The 16,459-nt window shown below is 35.6% G+C and overlaps 1 protein-coding gene across 1 annotated transcript in view; it reads right to left on the bottom strand.

Moving 5' to 3' along the window:
- Positions 1-16,459, bottom strand: part of LOC119157640 (transcription initiation factor TFIID subunit 4-like) — a 146,358-nt gene that overhangs the window by 54,946 nt on the left and 74,953 nt on the right. Inside the window, exon 13 of the mRNA XM_037408707.1 lies at positions 14,991-15,047. Coding sequence (XP_037264604.1) covers positions 14,991-15,047 — 57 coding nt within the window. The remainder of the gene's footprint in view (positions 1-14,990; positions 15,048-16,459) is intronic.

The raw sequence follows: 16,459 nt of genomic DNA, 5'->3' as shown, positions 1-16,459 counted from the left end.
TAATCAGAAATTCTGGTAAGAGCCTTTATTAACTAGATTATTCCACAAGAAAATGCCCGGATTTTGACACCAGTCCTCTAATATTCTTACGGGAAATCTGCATCTTGAAACTGCCAGCATCATTTGAGGAAATGAGGCAAACGTAGCAATCTACTAAAAATCATTTGGCTGTAATAAGTAATTTTAATCAAATAGTTAGAGAGAATGGCATTGAAGTTAATTTCTGAAGTGTCATAAACAGATGGGAAATGTGGAGTGTAGAGACTGGTTGTGCACTTTCACCGCAATATCCTTTTTTGCAGTCTGGATTGTGGTTTGATCAAGTCTAAGTGACATGACAAAAACAATTTTAATTTATTCTGAAACTATATTCAACTAAAGAATACACAAAATAGCGAGTATGCTACTCTTTTCGAAAGTGAGATTTGAGGCAGAGCAATATCAGGAACAAAAATAGCCAGACACCCACCTTCTTCTCCCCCTTAAAAGTTGTGGTGGTAGTACTGGGGGTTCACTTGCAAAATGGAAGTTCCACTGGGGATGCAAAACAAGCTTGAAATTTAAATAATCTACATCTTTTTTATTTTAGATTTAACTATAGCAAACCCGCTACTGCTCATTTCTCCTGCAGATCAAGGGAACAACATACCACAGTGTGGGGACAAAATATTTCAAGCAATTTTTCATACACTGACAAGTTGTATATTAGGGAATCTTGTAAGTACAATACAGTAGTCATCCCCTTCTATTGATCACATATAATTTACATCTTACAAAGATGTGAATTCTTGCATTCTCACTCCACAAGGAAAATCTCAATGATTTATTCATTTCAAATAAAAAATAGAAGGTAGATGAGAAGAATTACTTCACAGGCTGTAGCTTTCTCAGGGCACTAGTGCTAGGCTCTTCTCTCGCGCTGCCCGAAGGGCCTTTGTGTGCAAGTCCCTCTAATTAACAAGGTGAATCATGCAGCAGTTCCCTAATTAGTGAACATGACAAGCCAATGGAAACAAGCAGACAGACCTGGCGTTCAGATATGGTCAACAAAAGGCACAGTAACACACCATTAAAAAAAAATAATTATATTTCATGTAAATAAAATACAAAAAGTAAGAGAACTAGAGTAATACCTAATTTTCCTTTTCATGTTTTATGCTTATTCCTCATTTGTTGCAGATATAAATAACGACACAATAAATCAAGGTTTCCAACTGCAAGTCACACCACCTCTCCAAAATCAAAGAGTAGTTATCCTACGTGAATGAGCATCTGCTTAAGGGGCATTATTTGTTTTCTCTCTTGTTTTTCTGATTTAAAGAACTGCAGTTACATTAAGCTTAGCACTTTAAAAATCCCTAAATTAATTCTATTCAAAATATTTTTTCTTGAAATGCTTTCTCACCAACACATGAAATGAGTGCAATAGTTGCACTATTATTATTGCATTATAAAAATGCCTATATTCCAAATATGTAATATTTTCTAAGTTTTGTATAAGGATAAATAAATAAATAAATAAAAGTGAATAATCAAAGAAGCCGATTTGCATTAAAAAGGAAATGAGATGATCTAAAAATATACCTCCTTACATTCATCTTTTCAAGTGAAAGATTTTTAATCTTTCACTCTTCCTTCTGCTTTTCCCAAACACATTCTCCCCATCTCCAAAACAACACATGGAGGTTTCATTCACTTTCAATTTATGGCAAATTGAACCTTTGATTTAGATCTTAACAATCCTTCAATATATTACAAGTCTAAAATGTGTGTCACCAACAGCAGAATACAATTCTTCACAGAAAAATTCCACTATATTCTTTGCTCTCTATTCCTTGGCACGTTAGAGTAAGTGAGGAAAACCACAGCTTATGCCCCCCCATTACAGGTTCCTCTTCCTCATAATCATGAAAACAAGTATTCCTGACTTTCCTCTTCTAATTGGGTAAAATATCCTTACATTCTAAGACTGATGTTCAAAATACTGATGTCTAAAAAACCCCTCATTTTCCTGACCAGTCCAGTTTTAAAAATAGGGGATTAAAATACTGGCCCATAAGTAATAGTGGTTCTACATGCCTTTAAATACACTTTTTGGGCTATAAATCTGAAGAATATTCTATTGTAGAACTGATTAACTGTTTCAAAGCAGTTTTAAAATCAGTAGAAAAATTCACAATACTATCAGAGATCACGAGCAGAATGCTAAAACCACTACAAGCTATTTGCTGTGTTCATTTTTTTTTTCCTTTTAGTACATGTGAACTTTCCCTAACTTCTCTTAGATCCCACTCAACATAACCATTCTTAGGACAGTGCAGCACAGCTTTAAACACAGGCTGAAAAGTATCCTCTTTTAACATCAAGGCACAATGGATAATCTGCTAACAACTGAACTATGATCTGCCATATGCACAGAGGAAGTATTCAGCAAACAACCTGTCACAAATGCTTATTGTTTCAGTAAGCAACTCACCAAAGGACTTCACTTTATAAAATATATTACAAACTGTGGCACACAATTTATTATCAAAGACAGCTGTAATTAAATGTGAAACTACTGCAAAGTGAAAACAGATTCACTGCATTAGAAAGCTTTACATTCTTCTTTGCATCTTAAATAACAAAATCAAAGCGAGGAGACTTGAAATATGTGCTGAATATACAAACCCAGAAATTTAATGCAAAATCACAAAATTTGTAGTTGATTTTCAGATAAACACAGATTATTTTATATGTATAATTAAAAATATTTTGCATTTAAGTAAAAATGTTAAATGCAGCTGATAACAATAAATCCTAATTGTCCACAGGAGATGTTTTAATATGAGATTATATCTAATACCAGAGGGACAAATTCTGTTTGTTTTGAATACTGCTACTGATGTCAATAGAGTTACTCCAGAGCTACAATTGTATGACAGAGAAGAATTCAATTTGCAATACTTTGAATATGACAAGCATATACTTAAGAAGTGACAGGAGCAAAAATGCACACAGAGAGGCAAACAGGGCAAAAATAAAAACCTCTCAGACAACACAGTCAGACCATTCTCATATTTGCCACATAATCTACCACATTTTCTCAGCATTCCCGAATGTTGGCATGCCTGCTAAGGCAGACATTTCCTTGTCCATCAGATTTAGGGGGGTTGATTTTCAAATTTCAGTACTTACCAGAATCTCTCCACATAGATAGATGGACAGATGAGCATTTTTTACTCAGGAATTATTTTTAATGCCTCGGTTAAAATTACCTGAGGATATTTATGAAACGTACATTTAGGAATTTATTTCTTCTGTATAGCTAAGCAGATCACAGAAATTATCATATATTGCAACGTTCACAGAAGCATCAGTTGACAAATCTAAAAATGCATAATGTCTTAAATAACATAATGTATAAGATATTTAAATATGCATTATAATTGCTCTATATCTAAAACATAAAAAAAACCAGAGCAGAACACCATCATGTACTACCGAAATCCAGCACCTTCTACTGAGCACCACAACTGCATGCAACACACACAAAAGTTTAGCTCAATAGTGAAGTGTATTTTGCCTCTATGTAAATTCTTGACATCAAACCTTGATAAAACTGGGATTAATGACTGGTCTCAGAAAACTCTGCCAGACTCTCATGACCTTAAGTTACCTTTCTTCTCTGAGAAGGCACCTCTAGTATTCTCAAGAGCATTGTTTGACTTCTGCATCCTAAAACAACATACAAGTTTTGAACCTGAGACTCAATTAGAGAAGTTTACAGGGTTAGCTAGTGTAGCTGCATGTTCTTTAGATGTTCTCCATGCAAGCTGGAGGTCTGTATCACTTTATCTTGTGGTCACCTAGATTATTAAAAAGGTAAAATAGCTAAAAGATGCGAACAATTTATATTCTTAGAGAGGGAAAAAAATCATCCTGTATTTATGTTTTGTGACACACCCTAGCAAACAACAGATTTCCTGAACATATTGCTTAAGAAGGAAAAAATGGCAGCTGCTAATGACAGACCATTATTAAAATAGAGAACAATTTTGCTGAATACTGAATTTGCTGTTCCTCAAAATAGGACGCTGAAAGTGTTTTACTTAAACAGCAGCACATACGGTGAAGTAATAATGTATATTCAATAACCACCTTAATTATTACCTGTCATAGTAAGACACAGCAGATATCCCTATGTATTCTACAGGTACCCTATACTGGGGAGCCCATCTTACTTCTCCAGACCATAAAAATGTGCTATATTCTCACCAATCTCACTTCTACTATGTTCCCAGCAAAGTGAACATTCTCCCTCTCTCCTGTCTTCCTGTACACAATTAGCACCCCAGTTCAGTTTTTATGTTTTCCCATTTTGTGTATTTGACACCTTCCTAAAGCTTGACTTGTCTGACAAGTTTGCCAGATACAAGCACTTATTCCGGGACAGATTCTTTTTTTAAAAAAAATTATTCTTACTTTTGGGGAAATTAATAGATTTTCATGCACCTTAACATGTGAATATAGCTTTTGGCCATACAGGGTGAAAGTCAAAGCACAAGATTAAGAGACATCTTCAGAAATCTACATGGCATTATTTCTGTTCTAAGAATATAAATGTCTGTTCTGAATATAAATAGATTTACTAGTTGCGAAGAGAAAGGACACAAAAGTGTAAGGAAGCCTACTCTGTACTTCAGATTGCTTATTTACATTTTCACATGGCTGTGCAGAGTCAATAAACCTATCACCTATAACTGCATCATACTGTTGTTCAATACGCTTCGCTTCAATCCTACAGATACAGAGATACCAGTTTTAAGGAAGCTGTAAGACTGCAGCGTACACTCGTCAGCACAAACATGTAACATACTTTCGCATTCCGGAAAATCTCATTCACATCTTACTGACCATTTCCACGGAAAACTAGAAGCTAACCACCAATTCAGGAACAATCTTCAACACTAACTGAAAACACAAGTCTTACACATCATTGCTCAACTGCCTTACAACGTTAAAAATATAGTAATACCTTTCATGTGTTTACATTTTAGAGATAATCATATCTACCTTTAGTAAACACATACTTGAGGGAAAACCAATCATCCTGTTTACATTGTGAATGGCAATAATACATTTTATTTATTTAAAAATTACTATTACTAAAGGGGAACTATTTTTCCAGGGTATGTTAGGCAATATCTCATTATTCAACTAAGGTGATGCAATACTGTGAGACTTTCACAGGCTGACACAAAGATATTTTTTAATGACAAGACTAAACTAAAAATAGGAAATACATGCTAACACACCTTTCACGACCTCTACATGTTACTGACTAGCCTTGTAGTTTAGGAGAAGAGTGTGCATATAACCTAGCTATGGATAGAAACATTTAGTATTTACTACAGCCAAAACTGACACTTTTTACCCTACTGCTAACCGTATTAAATATTCCTTAAAACTCTACCACAATAAACTACCTGAAAATGACAACAAAGCTGATGTTCACATTACTCCACAGTAAATACATACATATGTAAGTACATAACCATAAATTGTCACATCCCAGCACAGACAGGAGATGCTGACAAACCTTGTAGGAAAATTGCAGCTTAGTTTTACAAAGCAGATTTACAGAATCAGATTATTTCTTTGTATCTGATTTTACGATCTGCTAAATAAAATATTCTTCAAGAGATCTGTGAAAATAAATGTCCTGTGTATCTTATAAACTACTTGGAGATTCACAGAAGTATTGCATGCACATATTTCAACTCTCAAAAATGTGCTGGCAAGGAACTTTAATATTACTCTTTTTGAAATTTTACTACTATGGTTCCAACTTGAGCTTTAACATTGCTCCCATGAACTCTTTCATCTCCCACTAACAGGCTAGAAACAGCTCACAGATTTTATGAAATGCAGCATGTTCTACAAAGTGTATTCATTTCAAACAAGGTCTTGCCACTGTAAAATGACAGAACATGCAAATACCCTTCCAGACTACAGCCGGGAAGTAGATGTGGGGACCAGGGGTTGATCTTTGTATGTGGGTCTTGCACAAAGAAGAGCCTGAAGATTTGTCAGCAGGAGGTATGCAGCTGATTGCTGATGGCCAGCTGCCTGCTGCCGGTGCAATGTGCAGCACCCAGGCTGAGTGGGCAGAGGAACAGAAGATTTAGTAGGTGCGTCTCGATCCCCTTAGGTTATATCATGTGACACGGAGCGCCCGGAGGAACTGGGGGCAGATGAAAGCTGGCAGCTGTGTGCTGCCTCAGGCGCTCCGAGGCTGCCAAACAGGGCTTACAAACATGTTAGCTCAGCGGCAGAATTAAAGCCCTCATTCAGGTTTATTTTGGAGTAAGAAACCAACGTGCATACAGAGGATGGGGGAAAACTTGCCCTGCAGGCTGAAGCCTAAGTACACCTTGACCTCTCCTTGCAAGCTTCTATATAGTAAAGCAGGCTTGACTAAGGGACCAAAACATCTAAATAATAATTTAGATTGTTGTCCAAGCAACCTCCTCAGTTTCTGACAAGCAGACACAGCTGACATTTGCTGCCCTCTACTTAATAAATAGGCAATCATATTCTAAAGTGCTATTACTTTGCCAGATCAGCAGGGAAGTAAATCTGTTGCAGTGTTCAGATAAAACAGTTACGTGATATTTTTTTTCCACATTCACGGCTTGCTCCATATGAAAATATCCCGCCCCCCCCCCCTTTTTTTTTTTTCTTCTGGCTGTCCCAGAGTGAGAAATTAAGCACAAGGTTGTTTCTACCCAAGGAAGACCCATATTTAGACAAAATACCATAGAGGCGGAAGGAGAACTGGAAACTCAGTCTTGATGTCTTCCTTGCAAAAAACGATCTGATACCTTTACGTGTATATATTTAGATACATAAGAAGAATTTTAAAAAAATCTTTCAGAAAAGGAAGTAACATTGCCTGCATTCCTCAGTGCCTCTCCTGGAACCTGTGTATGCAATCATCTACTCAGGAGAGGCAAAGCCAAACCATCCTTACCAGAAATCTCACACCACAAAGGTGGAAGAAAACATTCACCGAGCTCTGTTGTCTGGGCCCCAAGAAGTGATTAGAAAAAGGGAGCTGCCACCCTCCACTTGTTTAGCAGTGCCTCAAAATCCAAAAGCAGCAGCACTGGTTATTCGTACAGACATGGAAGGAAAACTGCAAGGGATCTGAAGGGCTGAAAATTCTACCGTCACTTTCCTACAGTGGAAAAGTCTGACACCACCTTCAGAGAATTCATTTTACAAGAGGAAGTTCCTGCTGGAGTATTTTGGTGAGATACAGAAAAGCAAAGTCACCTTCAGCTTCAGAATTTCTTTACAAAAAGCTTATACCATTCCAAATCCAAGTTCTAGAAATTCATATTTAAGTAGTCCTGTTGCTTTATAATGAGAGACGACTTGTTACAACAATCTGTTATTAGGCAGGACTCCACTGGTGTGTATGCACTCTGGAAGACAACATAAACAACAGGGATGGATTTCTCCTCCCTTGTCTCCTTTTCAGCTTTTTAAAAAACATGAAATCCATTAGGTTGAGCAGAATTTGTAACAAGTATTGCTCTTTTGAAAATATTCAAACACAAACCAAATATGTATCACAGAAGAGCTAAACTCTAATTTGAAAATGCGTCTCCAGTCTTCCACACGAGTTTAATTTGAGAATTAAGAGTACACACTTAAAATTTTCTTGGGAAAACAAGTAAGAATCCCAAAAAGAAAAGCCAACTTTTACGAATGTATACAACTCTTTACTTGTTTAAATGTCCCCAGATTCTTAGATCGTCACATGGGAACCTTTTGGTAGCCAGGTAAGACAATTACTGTATTTGTGTACACAGGTGCTCATGTGCCAAATAGCAGATTGCATCAGTACAAATACGTGTCATACAAATTCTAAGGAAATTACACTGCTGCTGTGTTAATTTGAAGGCTACTGTCTTTCAAATACCTCTTCTAGAGTCACTAAGACATCAGCTAAACAATGAACAATGCCTGACTAGACAGCTTGCCTTCTTGTTCCTTTCTCTTGCATATTCACCTGTCCCATTTTGTTCTGCATTCTCCAAGTTATGCAACCTTATTTATCTGTGCTTATGAACATCCCACATACAAAGATGCACAAATCTGACACGGGTCATCATGAGGTGGCACAACACATCAATACGATACTAATGATCCTTCTCACTCAGTGCATTCAAATTTGCCTGTAACTCTAGTGGGGGAGTAACCAAAGCTCCAAGGATTTTTTTTCTAGATAGCAAGTATGAACAAACATAAGAGTGTCCTATATCATTTAAAGACGTATCAAGTACAAAAATAGTTTGTTATTACTTAGAAGAGGCCATGTATTTAGCACATATATCAGTAAAACATTTGACTCTACAACGCTAAAAACAACAATTATAATCAGTCACAAAAAATAAGCATTCATGTTAACTAAACAAGAGCTAGGTAGTTTATGTACACTAAAATCATGCATCACTATGGCACTCCACTAACAATTCTGTAGAAGGAAATTATTATGTTGGACAGGATTGGATTTAATTTAGATTTCTGCTAGACTAATGAGGTAATCTTGGGTCAAGTTCGGGTTAGAAAAAGGACCAAAAAAAAAAAAAAAATCTAGCCCTTGACTCAACTCCAATTAATACACATTTTACCTAAGCAGGAATAAAACAATTTGACTCAGTGGGAAAATATTATGGCCATTCCTTTGATCCCCTGGCATTTTTCTGTCAATTACCCAGTTTTTCTGACTGTCTGTACAGCAAGGGTAACACCATACTTCCTCTTCAGCCAAACATCTGCCATCACTTCTGCTCTAAGTGCAGGAAATCAGGCTGGAAGTCATGGTCTTCAATGTTGCAAAGAGATATGCAAACAAAAAGTTCTGCTGAATACTAAGACTACTACTGCCTGAAAGTTCTTCCTGACTTGTAGAATCCATGGCAGGGTAATACCTTATCCTTGCAAACCCAGGATTTTTTTTTTCTGGCAAAACTCACTGTCTTTAAACTAATATGAAATTTTGAAGATCTACACACCAAGATTCATATGCAAGAAATGTATTACTGGTTACAGATCATCTTGTTTCTTCAGCAGCAGTTATTTCATACGCCAGTATAATACCATTCCTCTCCTGTCCTTCCCAGGTTCATAATCAACTCCGGTTTATCAGAATTTGTGACTTTTATCATAATATATCTGCACATCTACAGTAATATCTACTCAAAAAGGAAAAAAATACAGTTAACAAAAGCAATAAGCCTGATAACACAGCAGCATTTTCATTAAAGTATTTCAACTGATAACAGAGAGGACTACTTTTCCCTGAGATGCATGTTTAATACTAACATTTGAAGTCACTGCAACAAATTTTTCATTTCAGGAGTATCTTGTACTCCACAGCCAAATCCATGGCAGTGTTGCATGGGCTTAGACAGCACCGGAATAGTCAAAGCATTTTTCTGGGTACAAACAATAGACCTGTGGTAAAGGGAGAGTGTAAACAAAGTGACTCTTATCTAACCTTCTACGCATATTGACAAAAATGCTTGCACTCCTTCTGCATCACAGCTATAGCATTGGTAACCTGATGCAGAAAATTATTTATGAAACAACTCAGTTTTGAGGAATCATTACTGCCTAAATGTTGCACTATCATTACTTCGGGTATCATATTCCTAGCTTTTCCTTCTTTTTAGCTCTAACCCATCTGAGGGTCAGTGTAAGTGGAAATTTCATTTAAACTTATTTCTGTCCAAGTGCTCCATTTCTCAATGGAATGTTTTATTAGAAACCTTTTTAAGAGAAGATTGTTGCTTTTGAATCAGTATTTTTATGTCAGGCATGATAAAATAGAAAACTTCTTCAGATTTGTCACAAGAGATACCGCATTACTAGTACATCCTTAAGGACTTTAGTTTTGCTAAAAAGGTGAATAAATTAACTTACCAAACAAAACAAAATCCTTTTCATTTTCAGTGACACCTTATGAAAACAGGGATAACTGCTGTAAACTATTATTTAAATATTTCAAAAGAAACCATTCTTACTGATTGATAAACAAATATTAATGTGGTGACAATAAATTATTCAGAGTAAAATTGTTTTCATAATCTAATTGTTAAATGTATGATGCTGGAGTTTCAGTAACCCTGCTAAGACAAGTTATCTTTTTATGTGGGTTTTAAAATTTCTGAAGCAGCGTTAGAGCTACGTAAAATATACATCATATGATGTACATACTTTTAAGTATGAGAAGGATCATATGGCTTCTTATAGAACTCTACCTGCTAACAGTCCAGATATTTTTGTGCCTGTAACTCAGAAAAGGATACAGTTCAAAATCTAAAACTTAGCCAAGTAAGGATTTTGTTACAGAAGACACTGCAGACATGGGGAATAACAGTACCCGAGCAGAGCGGTCACCACAGCACTGCAGTGGATACAGCTCCTTCTGGGAGTATGAGAAAGACCCTCTCCATGGTCTGCTTATGCAAGAACTGGGTACTCCCAAAGCTCCTAGCCAGTGTAACTGTCACAGCAGCAACCTGCTTCAATACACACCACTATTAAAGACTTTTTCCAGTCCTAGAAAGATGGGCTATCTGTGCTGACAAAGGTACGTAAGGCTGTCTTCTGTCTTCCCTTGAAATAATATGCTATTATGAATATCAACAGGTCTGGGATTTCACTTGCATGGTTAATGAGTACATCTGAGAACAGACTCAATTGAGTGTTATCTAAACTGATCTAGGTCCTGGATACATGCCCAGACATTTATGGTGTCTGGTTTAAGTTTTTATTATTATGCAATATTCTTGGTTGGTGATGACACAAAGATTTTAACCAAGTTAATCTTTCAGGATCAAACTCAGCTACTTGACTTTTAAATTAAAAGCTTTTTAGCCAACAGACACTTGAATATGTAGGAAAATATCAGTGACAGAAAGGCCGTTTAGGATCTTACCTACCCTGCCTTTCTTTTAACTAATTTCTATGATTAATTACTAGGTGTTGACTCTATTCCTCATCTCGATCTATTCCTGCTATCAGTTATATTGCCTGTTGGATGTCCTATTTAATGAACCCTTTTAATGGAAATTAGAGAACTCACAATTTCTTTAACTTACATTTGTGGCTTTCCATGCTTCCAACAGACTACATAAATCAGTGTTATTTTCTAAAACTTGATGTTAGAAGCTTTAATCATGCAATATGAAGTAGACACTGCTCACAAATTATGCTGTTTCTTATATTAAGTTGTACTGAGAGTCAAACATTTCAGAATTTGTTACAAAACAATGTAACAAATAACAGCTGAAGAGCAGCATTTTCCCCTGGAATAGTTTCAATGGAAAATGTTTTTCACTAGTTTATTAAACAAGTTTACCATTAAAACAATCATATAATGTTCACTGACAAAAAGCTGCACCAATTTAAAAGTGTGAAAGTAAACGGAGAGTTTTAAGCAATACAAACCCCCACAGGCACATTCTCCTACTGCTTTCACTCAAGTCCATTTGAAACAGGTTAATGCTAAAGCAAAATAAGTCAGTCAAACTGAAATAAGAGTGGGTTTGCACTGACATAACTAAAACAATGCTAGTCTGTGTGTGAATGAAATCTGACTGTTATGTCTAGTCTCTGCAATAAGACCATATGTAGATGGATCTTCTGTTTGTTTTGGTAAGAATTTAAACTTGATTTATGCCAGTTTGGCTTAAACAATATGCAGAGTGGTTTGAAGGCTAGTTAATAAATGGAGTAAGATAGAGTTACAGAACAAAACATAAAATAATCTTCACCTTATCAAATTAATTTAAAAATGTGTTTAAAGGACATAGTGACCCCCCCTGTACATTTTCTTGATGACACCAACAAGCAAGAAGGGGTCTTCTTAATGGTAGAAGTTCTGTGAAGAAATTGGACTGATCTGTTTTTCTTTTAAATTAGGAAGAAAAAGAGAACATTATGGAATGAAAGGCTCTAAAATATCCATAAAGAAGAATGTTTTGGAACAAACATCCTTTGCTAGTTTTCTTTCTCCCCTCTTCATCACATTATTCTTGTGATGGTACATCTATTCTGCATTCCAAGACAGTGCTTTCTGGAGTTCTTCCAATGTTGCAAGAAGACTTTTCTTGAAGATTTAGAATACTTTCTTAAAGACTTTAAATTACTTCTTTTGGTATTTCACTTTCTCCCTCTGATTTTTGTCTTGTGTATCTTTGGCTTATTCTCTATGGCTATATTCTCTTTATCAGACTTCACATAAGAGTTCCATTTGGTTTAGATATTCATCCTTTTCTATCTGGCAGGGAACCAGGGTATCGCATTGATGGCACTCAATTTTGAAGAGGGCAGTTCCAGACTGCTCGGTTAGCACAAGGAATGCAGCAGTGTCACTGTTCAAATGCAGGCCCACTGCAAAGTCTGAAACATTATCCATTCCCAGAACATAATGATGAAATTATCAGCTGCTTTGCTGATACAAAACCCCAGACTATCTGACAGTCGAATCATTAAACAGGTAACGTAAGCTAAGAATGCTGCAGGTTTCTTGGATGCTCTCTTTGTGCTTTTTAAAACATTACCTAGTAGCCACTGTACTACTGGCCAGAAGAATATCTGAGCAACAAAGGTCTTCAGGCAATACTCAAGACATGGAAACACAGCTTCAAATTATCAAAGCTGACAGTATTATATTCACCAGCTTAAACAAACCCTGGAATAAACCCAATTTGTCTCTCACTGATGGGTCATATGCACATTTAAGAGTAGCCCAGCTGGCAGTGAAATTTTGGAATTTTTACATTTTTGCAGAAGTTGATTCAAAACTTTTAATTTCAAATAACAGAGCCATGCCAAAGACACTATCTAATTGACATTTTATACTATAAAATTGGTTTGGGGTTTTTTTGGCAGTCCAATACAATTTGAGACATCAGCATATATTCAGTAACCAATGCAGAAAAAATATGAACTGTATTATACCAGAATCTTGCTAGTCCCACTTCTCCATTCCCCTTTGCAAAAGTTAATGCAAAAGAGTGCGTTTTTATTAAATATATTTGAATATTTTAGGTGCAAGTCTCTCCACTAGTCGAAGAAAGAGCTTTTAGAACCCTAATTACTAAAAACAGAGACATGCTTATATTGCTTATGGTTTCAAAAATGTAGAATGAAATTCAACTTCAGAGAGAGGCACGGTGCCAGCATATTATATACACTTTCATTAGAAGGGTGGGAAAAAAGGCAGGTCTACTGTACAAAAGAATAGGGTGTAGCACTCAAACAGAAAACCTAGTATTCATTCTGCATTTACTCAAACATGTTATCATACCCAGGAACACCACTACTTTAAAATCACATACCAGTTTGATCTAAGCATTTTTAATTAGGTTAGCACCAAAATATTTGCTAGCTCTTTCCTAATACCACTATTACCATTACTCAGAACACATTCCATACACTTTCTTTTATTCACATGTCGGAACAGTGTCACTCCCTCTAGTGGGTAAGAAATACAGCTGATGGGACAGTCCAAATTTTCATACAAGGGAGAACTCCTGCAGCTACACCAAGAGCAACACCACCGGCTAGAGTGCAACTCTTCTATCACAGCTATAAAGAGAACCACTAGTCCACTCCTGACTACTAGAAAATGTGTTCTTACTAGCCCTGTTGTTTACTTTTGCTTCCTTAAGTTTCCAATGGCTGAAAAAGAATTACAGTGAATGCAAATATTGTGGCAGCAAGAAATGCATTTATTTCTAGCTCGCTTTCACTTCCAGCATGGCAGTTTTAGTTCTCAGCTCAACAGCAAGTTTTGCCTGCCATCAATTATTTTCACAAATCTGATTCTTCCTTTGCATACACTGGCTACATACTCAACTCAAGCAGTATTAAAATCCTGTGTCTTTTCCTGCCAAATAGCTTGATTATTTCATTTGAATACTTGCTCGACAAACCCAAATCTGGAAACACTAAGGCATGGTCTAATGCTTACAAGAACTCATTTCAGCAAATCTTACTACATAATCGCATAATGAAAAAAAGAGACAAAACTGATGTACTTGGATTTTTTTTACAAGATATATATATAAAAAATGTACAGCTAACGGAACTACAGAATACTGCAACAGGGAAAACAAAACAGGAAGAACAGGTCAATACAAAATAAGTTGTTATATGCATTTTTTTCTGTATATATTACCTTCTAATGTATAATTATTACCTTCTGATACACATATCCAAAGAAGCTGGCTAAAAAAAGCAGCACCAGTTTGCTGCACATGATGTTGCTAATTTTTTAAAATAGGAATGACTTTCAACTGATAGGTATTTTAGTCTAACTGATTTAAGTTACAACTTGATCCTAAGCCATGAGATGCCTTAAGCAAAGGACAGCCCCTCTCATTTACAGCAAATTAAGGTACTCAGCAGTTCACAAATTGTTACTCTTAGAAAAACATATCAAAACTTCATCTGAAATTATTCAATAATTTTTAGATTATTGTAATTTAGACTGATGAGTAAATAGTCCACTGAACCACACTGTAGAGAAAATGACTGCCAATTACATTACTTGAAAGACTGTTACCAGAACAAAATTGTTAAATAGCACATTCCTAAGAAAGTGACATTTCACAAAAAGACAAAGGCATATATTTTCCACCAAAATCTACTGCTGCTGTCATCAACAACCCAACAAAAGCTACAGCTACCTAAAATGGAAATGAAAATGTAATGTATGGAAATATTCTCTTATAAAATCTCCTTAGGCTTCACATGTATTAATGTATTAGTTTGCAAACATTAAGATCAAAGGCAAAGCAACAAATACATCCTAAAAAGTTTTTAGTCAGATTTTTATTAACGATATACAAGTAGCAAGGCATAAAAAATTAATATGTTCAAGCCTTGAAATGTCAAGTGTAATGATCTCTAGCTCTGCTTACCTCCTTTGCTTTTTGTTTCAGCCTAGCTTGCTCTGGGTCTTCTTGCCTTGAGCGACTCTACATGTTTAAAAAAATGGGGAAAAAAGGTTAACAGATGGTTTAAGAACCCCTCATCTGTTGCAGTAAGTTAAAAAATAGCAAAGACAGGGGAACAGGACACAGGGTGTTAAAGATAGGATGCTTACATTCATAGAAGTGCCATTTCAAACCCACAGGCCTCACCCAAAAGACTGTTAAATATTCAGTTGTAAATAAGATCTACCCTAGATTTAAATTTTTAAAAATTACCATGTTATTGTCAATGCCAAAGTTTCCATACAGGTTTAGATTTCAATCATTTAATACAAAGAAATTCAGGCATCCGAGAGCAGAAGTGACACTCTTTCCATTATCTGAACTTTTTAATTTAACCTCCTTACAGTCATTTCTTTAAAATAATTTACTGTTTGCAGCTAAGCTTTTACTTAGCTGTTTGCAGAGAATGTGGAGAAAACAGTTGTGAAGTCATCCTCCCAAACAGTAAATCTTCATGATAAAGATGTTACTATCCATATAAGATTACTTTGAGCGCAGCATAGAAATATACATAAGTTAAACTCATTCATGCACTACTAATAATATTAATGTTGTAATTTTTAAAACTAGAGAAATATTGCCAGATGGGAACTTTCATATTTTCCTTCAAAACCAGGAACAATAGCTCTAAAACCCCATTAAGAATAACTGTTTAATTGCAATAACAAGCCGTAACAGTACATTTCTTCAGATACAGACTGTTTTACAACCATATGTTAAAACTATTAAATTCTTATTTATGCTCACTAAGCATACTCATATTGATGGAATTCATAACTTGAGAGGCAGATAATATGTGCATTATAATTCTTTATTTGCACGATTGGTCAGTATTAAGAAAAGGTTGCATAAAAAGTTGTAAGAAGCTGCAATAAAACTTGTGACATCCGTGGAAAACTGTTGTTTCTGATACCTGAAAGATGGAATTATTTTATTTTGGTATTTCTTTGAGATTTAAAGTGGTATAATTTACGCAACTCCTAAAGGAATAAGAGTATCTATGCCCCCCTCTGCTATCTTTCTTTGCCTCTTTCTATACTGAAGACACACCTGAAACTTGAAAGAGTATTAGTTTGTAAACTTATATATGCTCAGGTTTTTTCCCATTGTTTGAATTTTTCATAACAAATTCTGTTCAGAAGTTAAAAATCCATGAAGAAAACCAAAGGGAGATAGGTTTTAAGGGTAAGGGGACATGTAATATATTGTTGATATACCTGGAAAGAGCCTTGACTACGATTTGGCAGATGGGGCACCAATGACACTGAATTCTCTATCCTTTTTCCTGGTTGTTTTGTTTGTTTGTTTTAAACTGGGATTATTTTTCAGATGCCCAAATTAAAAAATAATGAGATTTTTAAAAGATGTGCTTGATTCTTTCACATTCACATGGA

Source organism: Falco rusticolus, chromosome 15 (genome assembly GCF_015220075.1).
Source record: "Falco rusticolus isolate bFalRus1 chromosome 15, bFalRus1.pri, whole genome shotgun sequence".
Lineage (NCBI taxonomy): Eukaryota > Metazoa > Chordata > Aves > Falconiformes > Falconidae > Falco > Falco rusticolus.
Note: the sequence above shows the minus strand (reverse complement) of the source record. Positions and strands in the feature narration are given on the sequence as shown.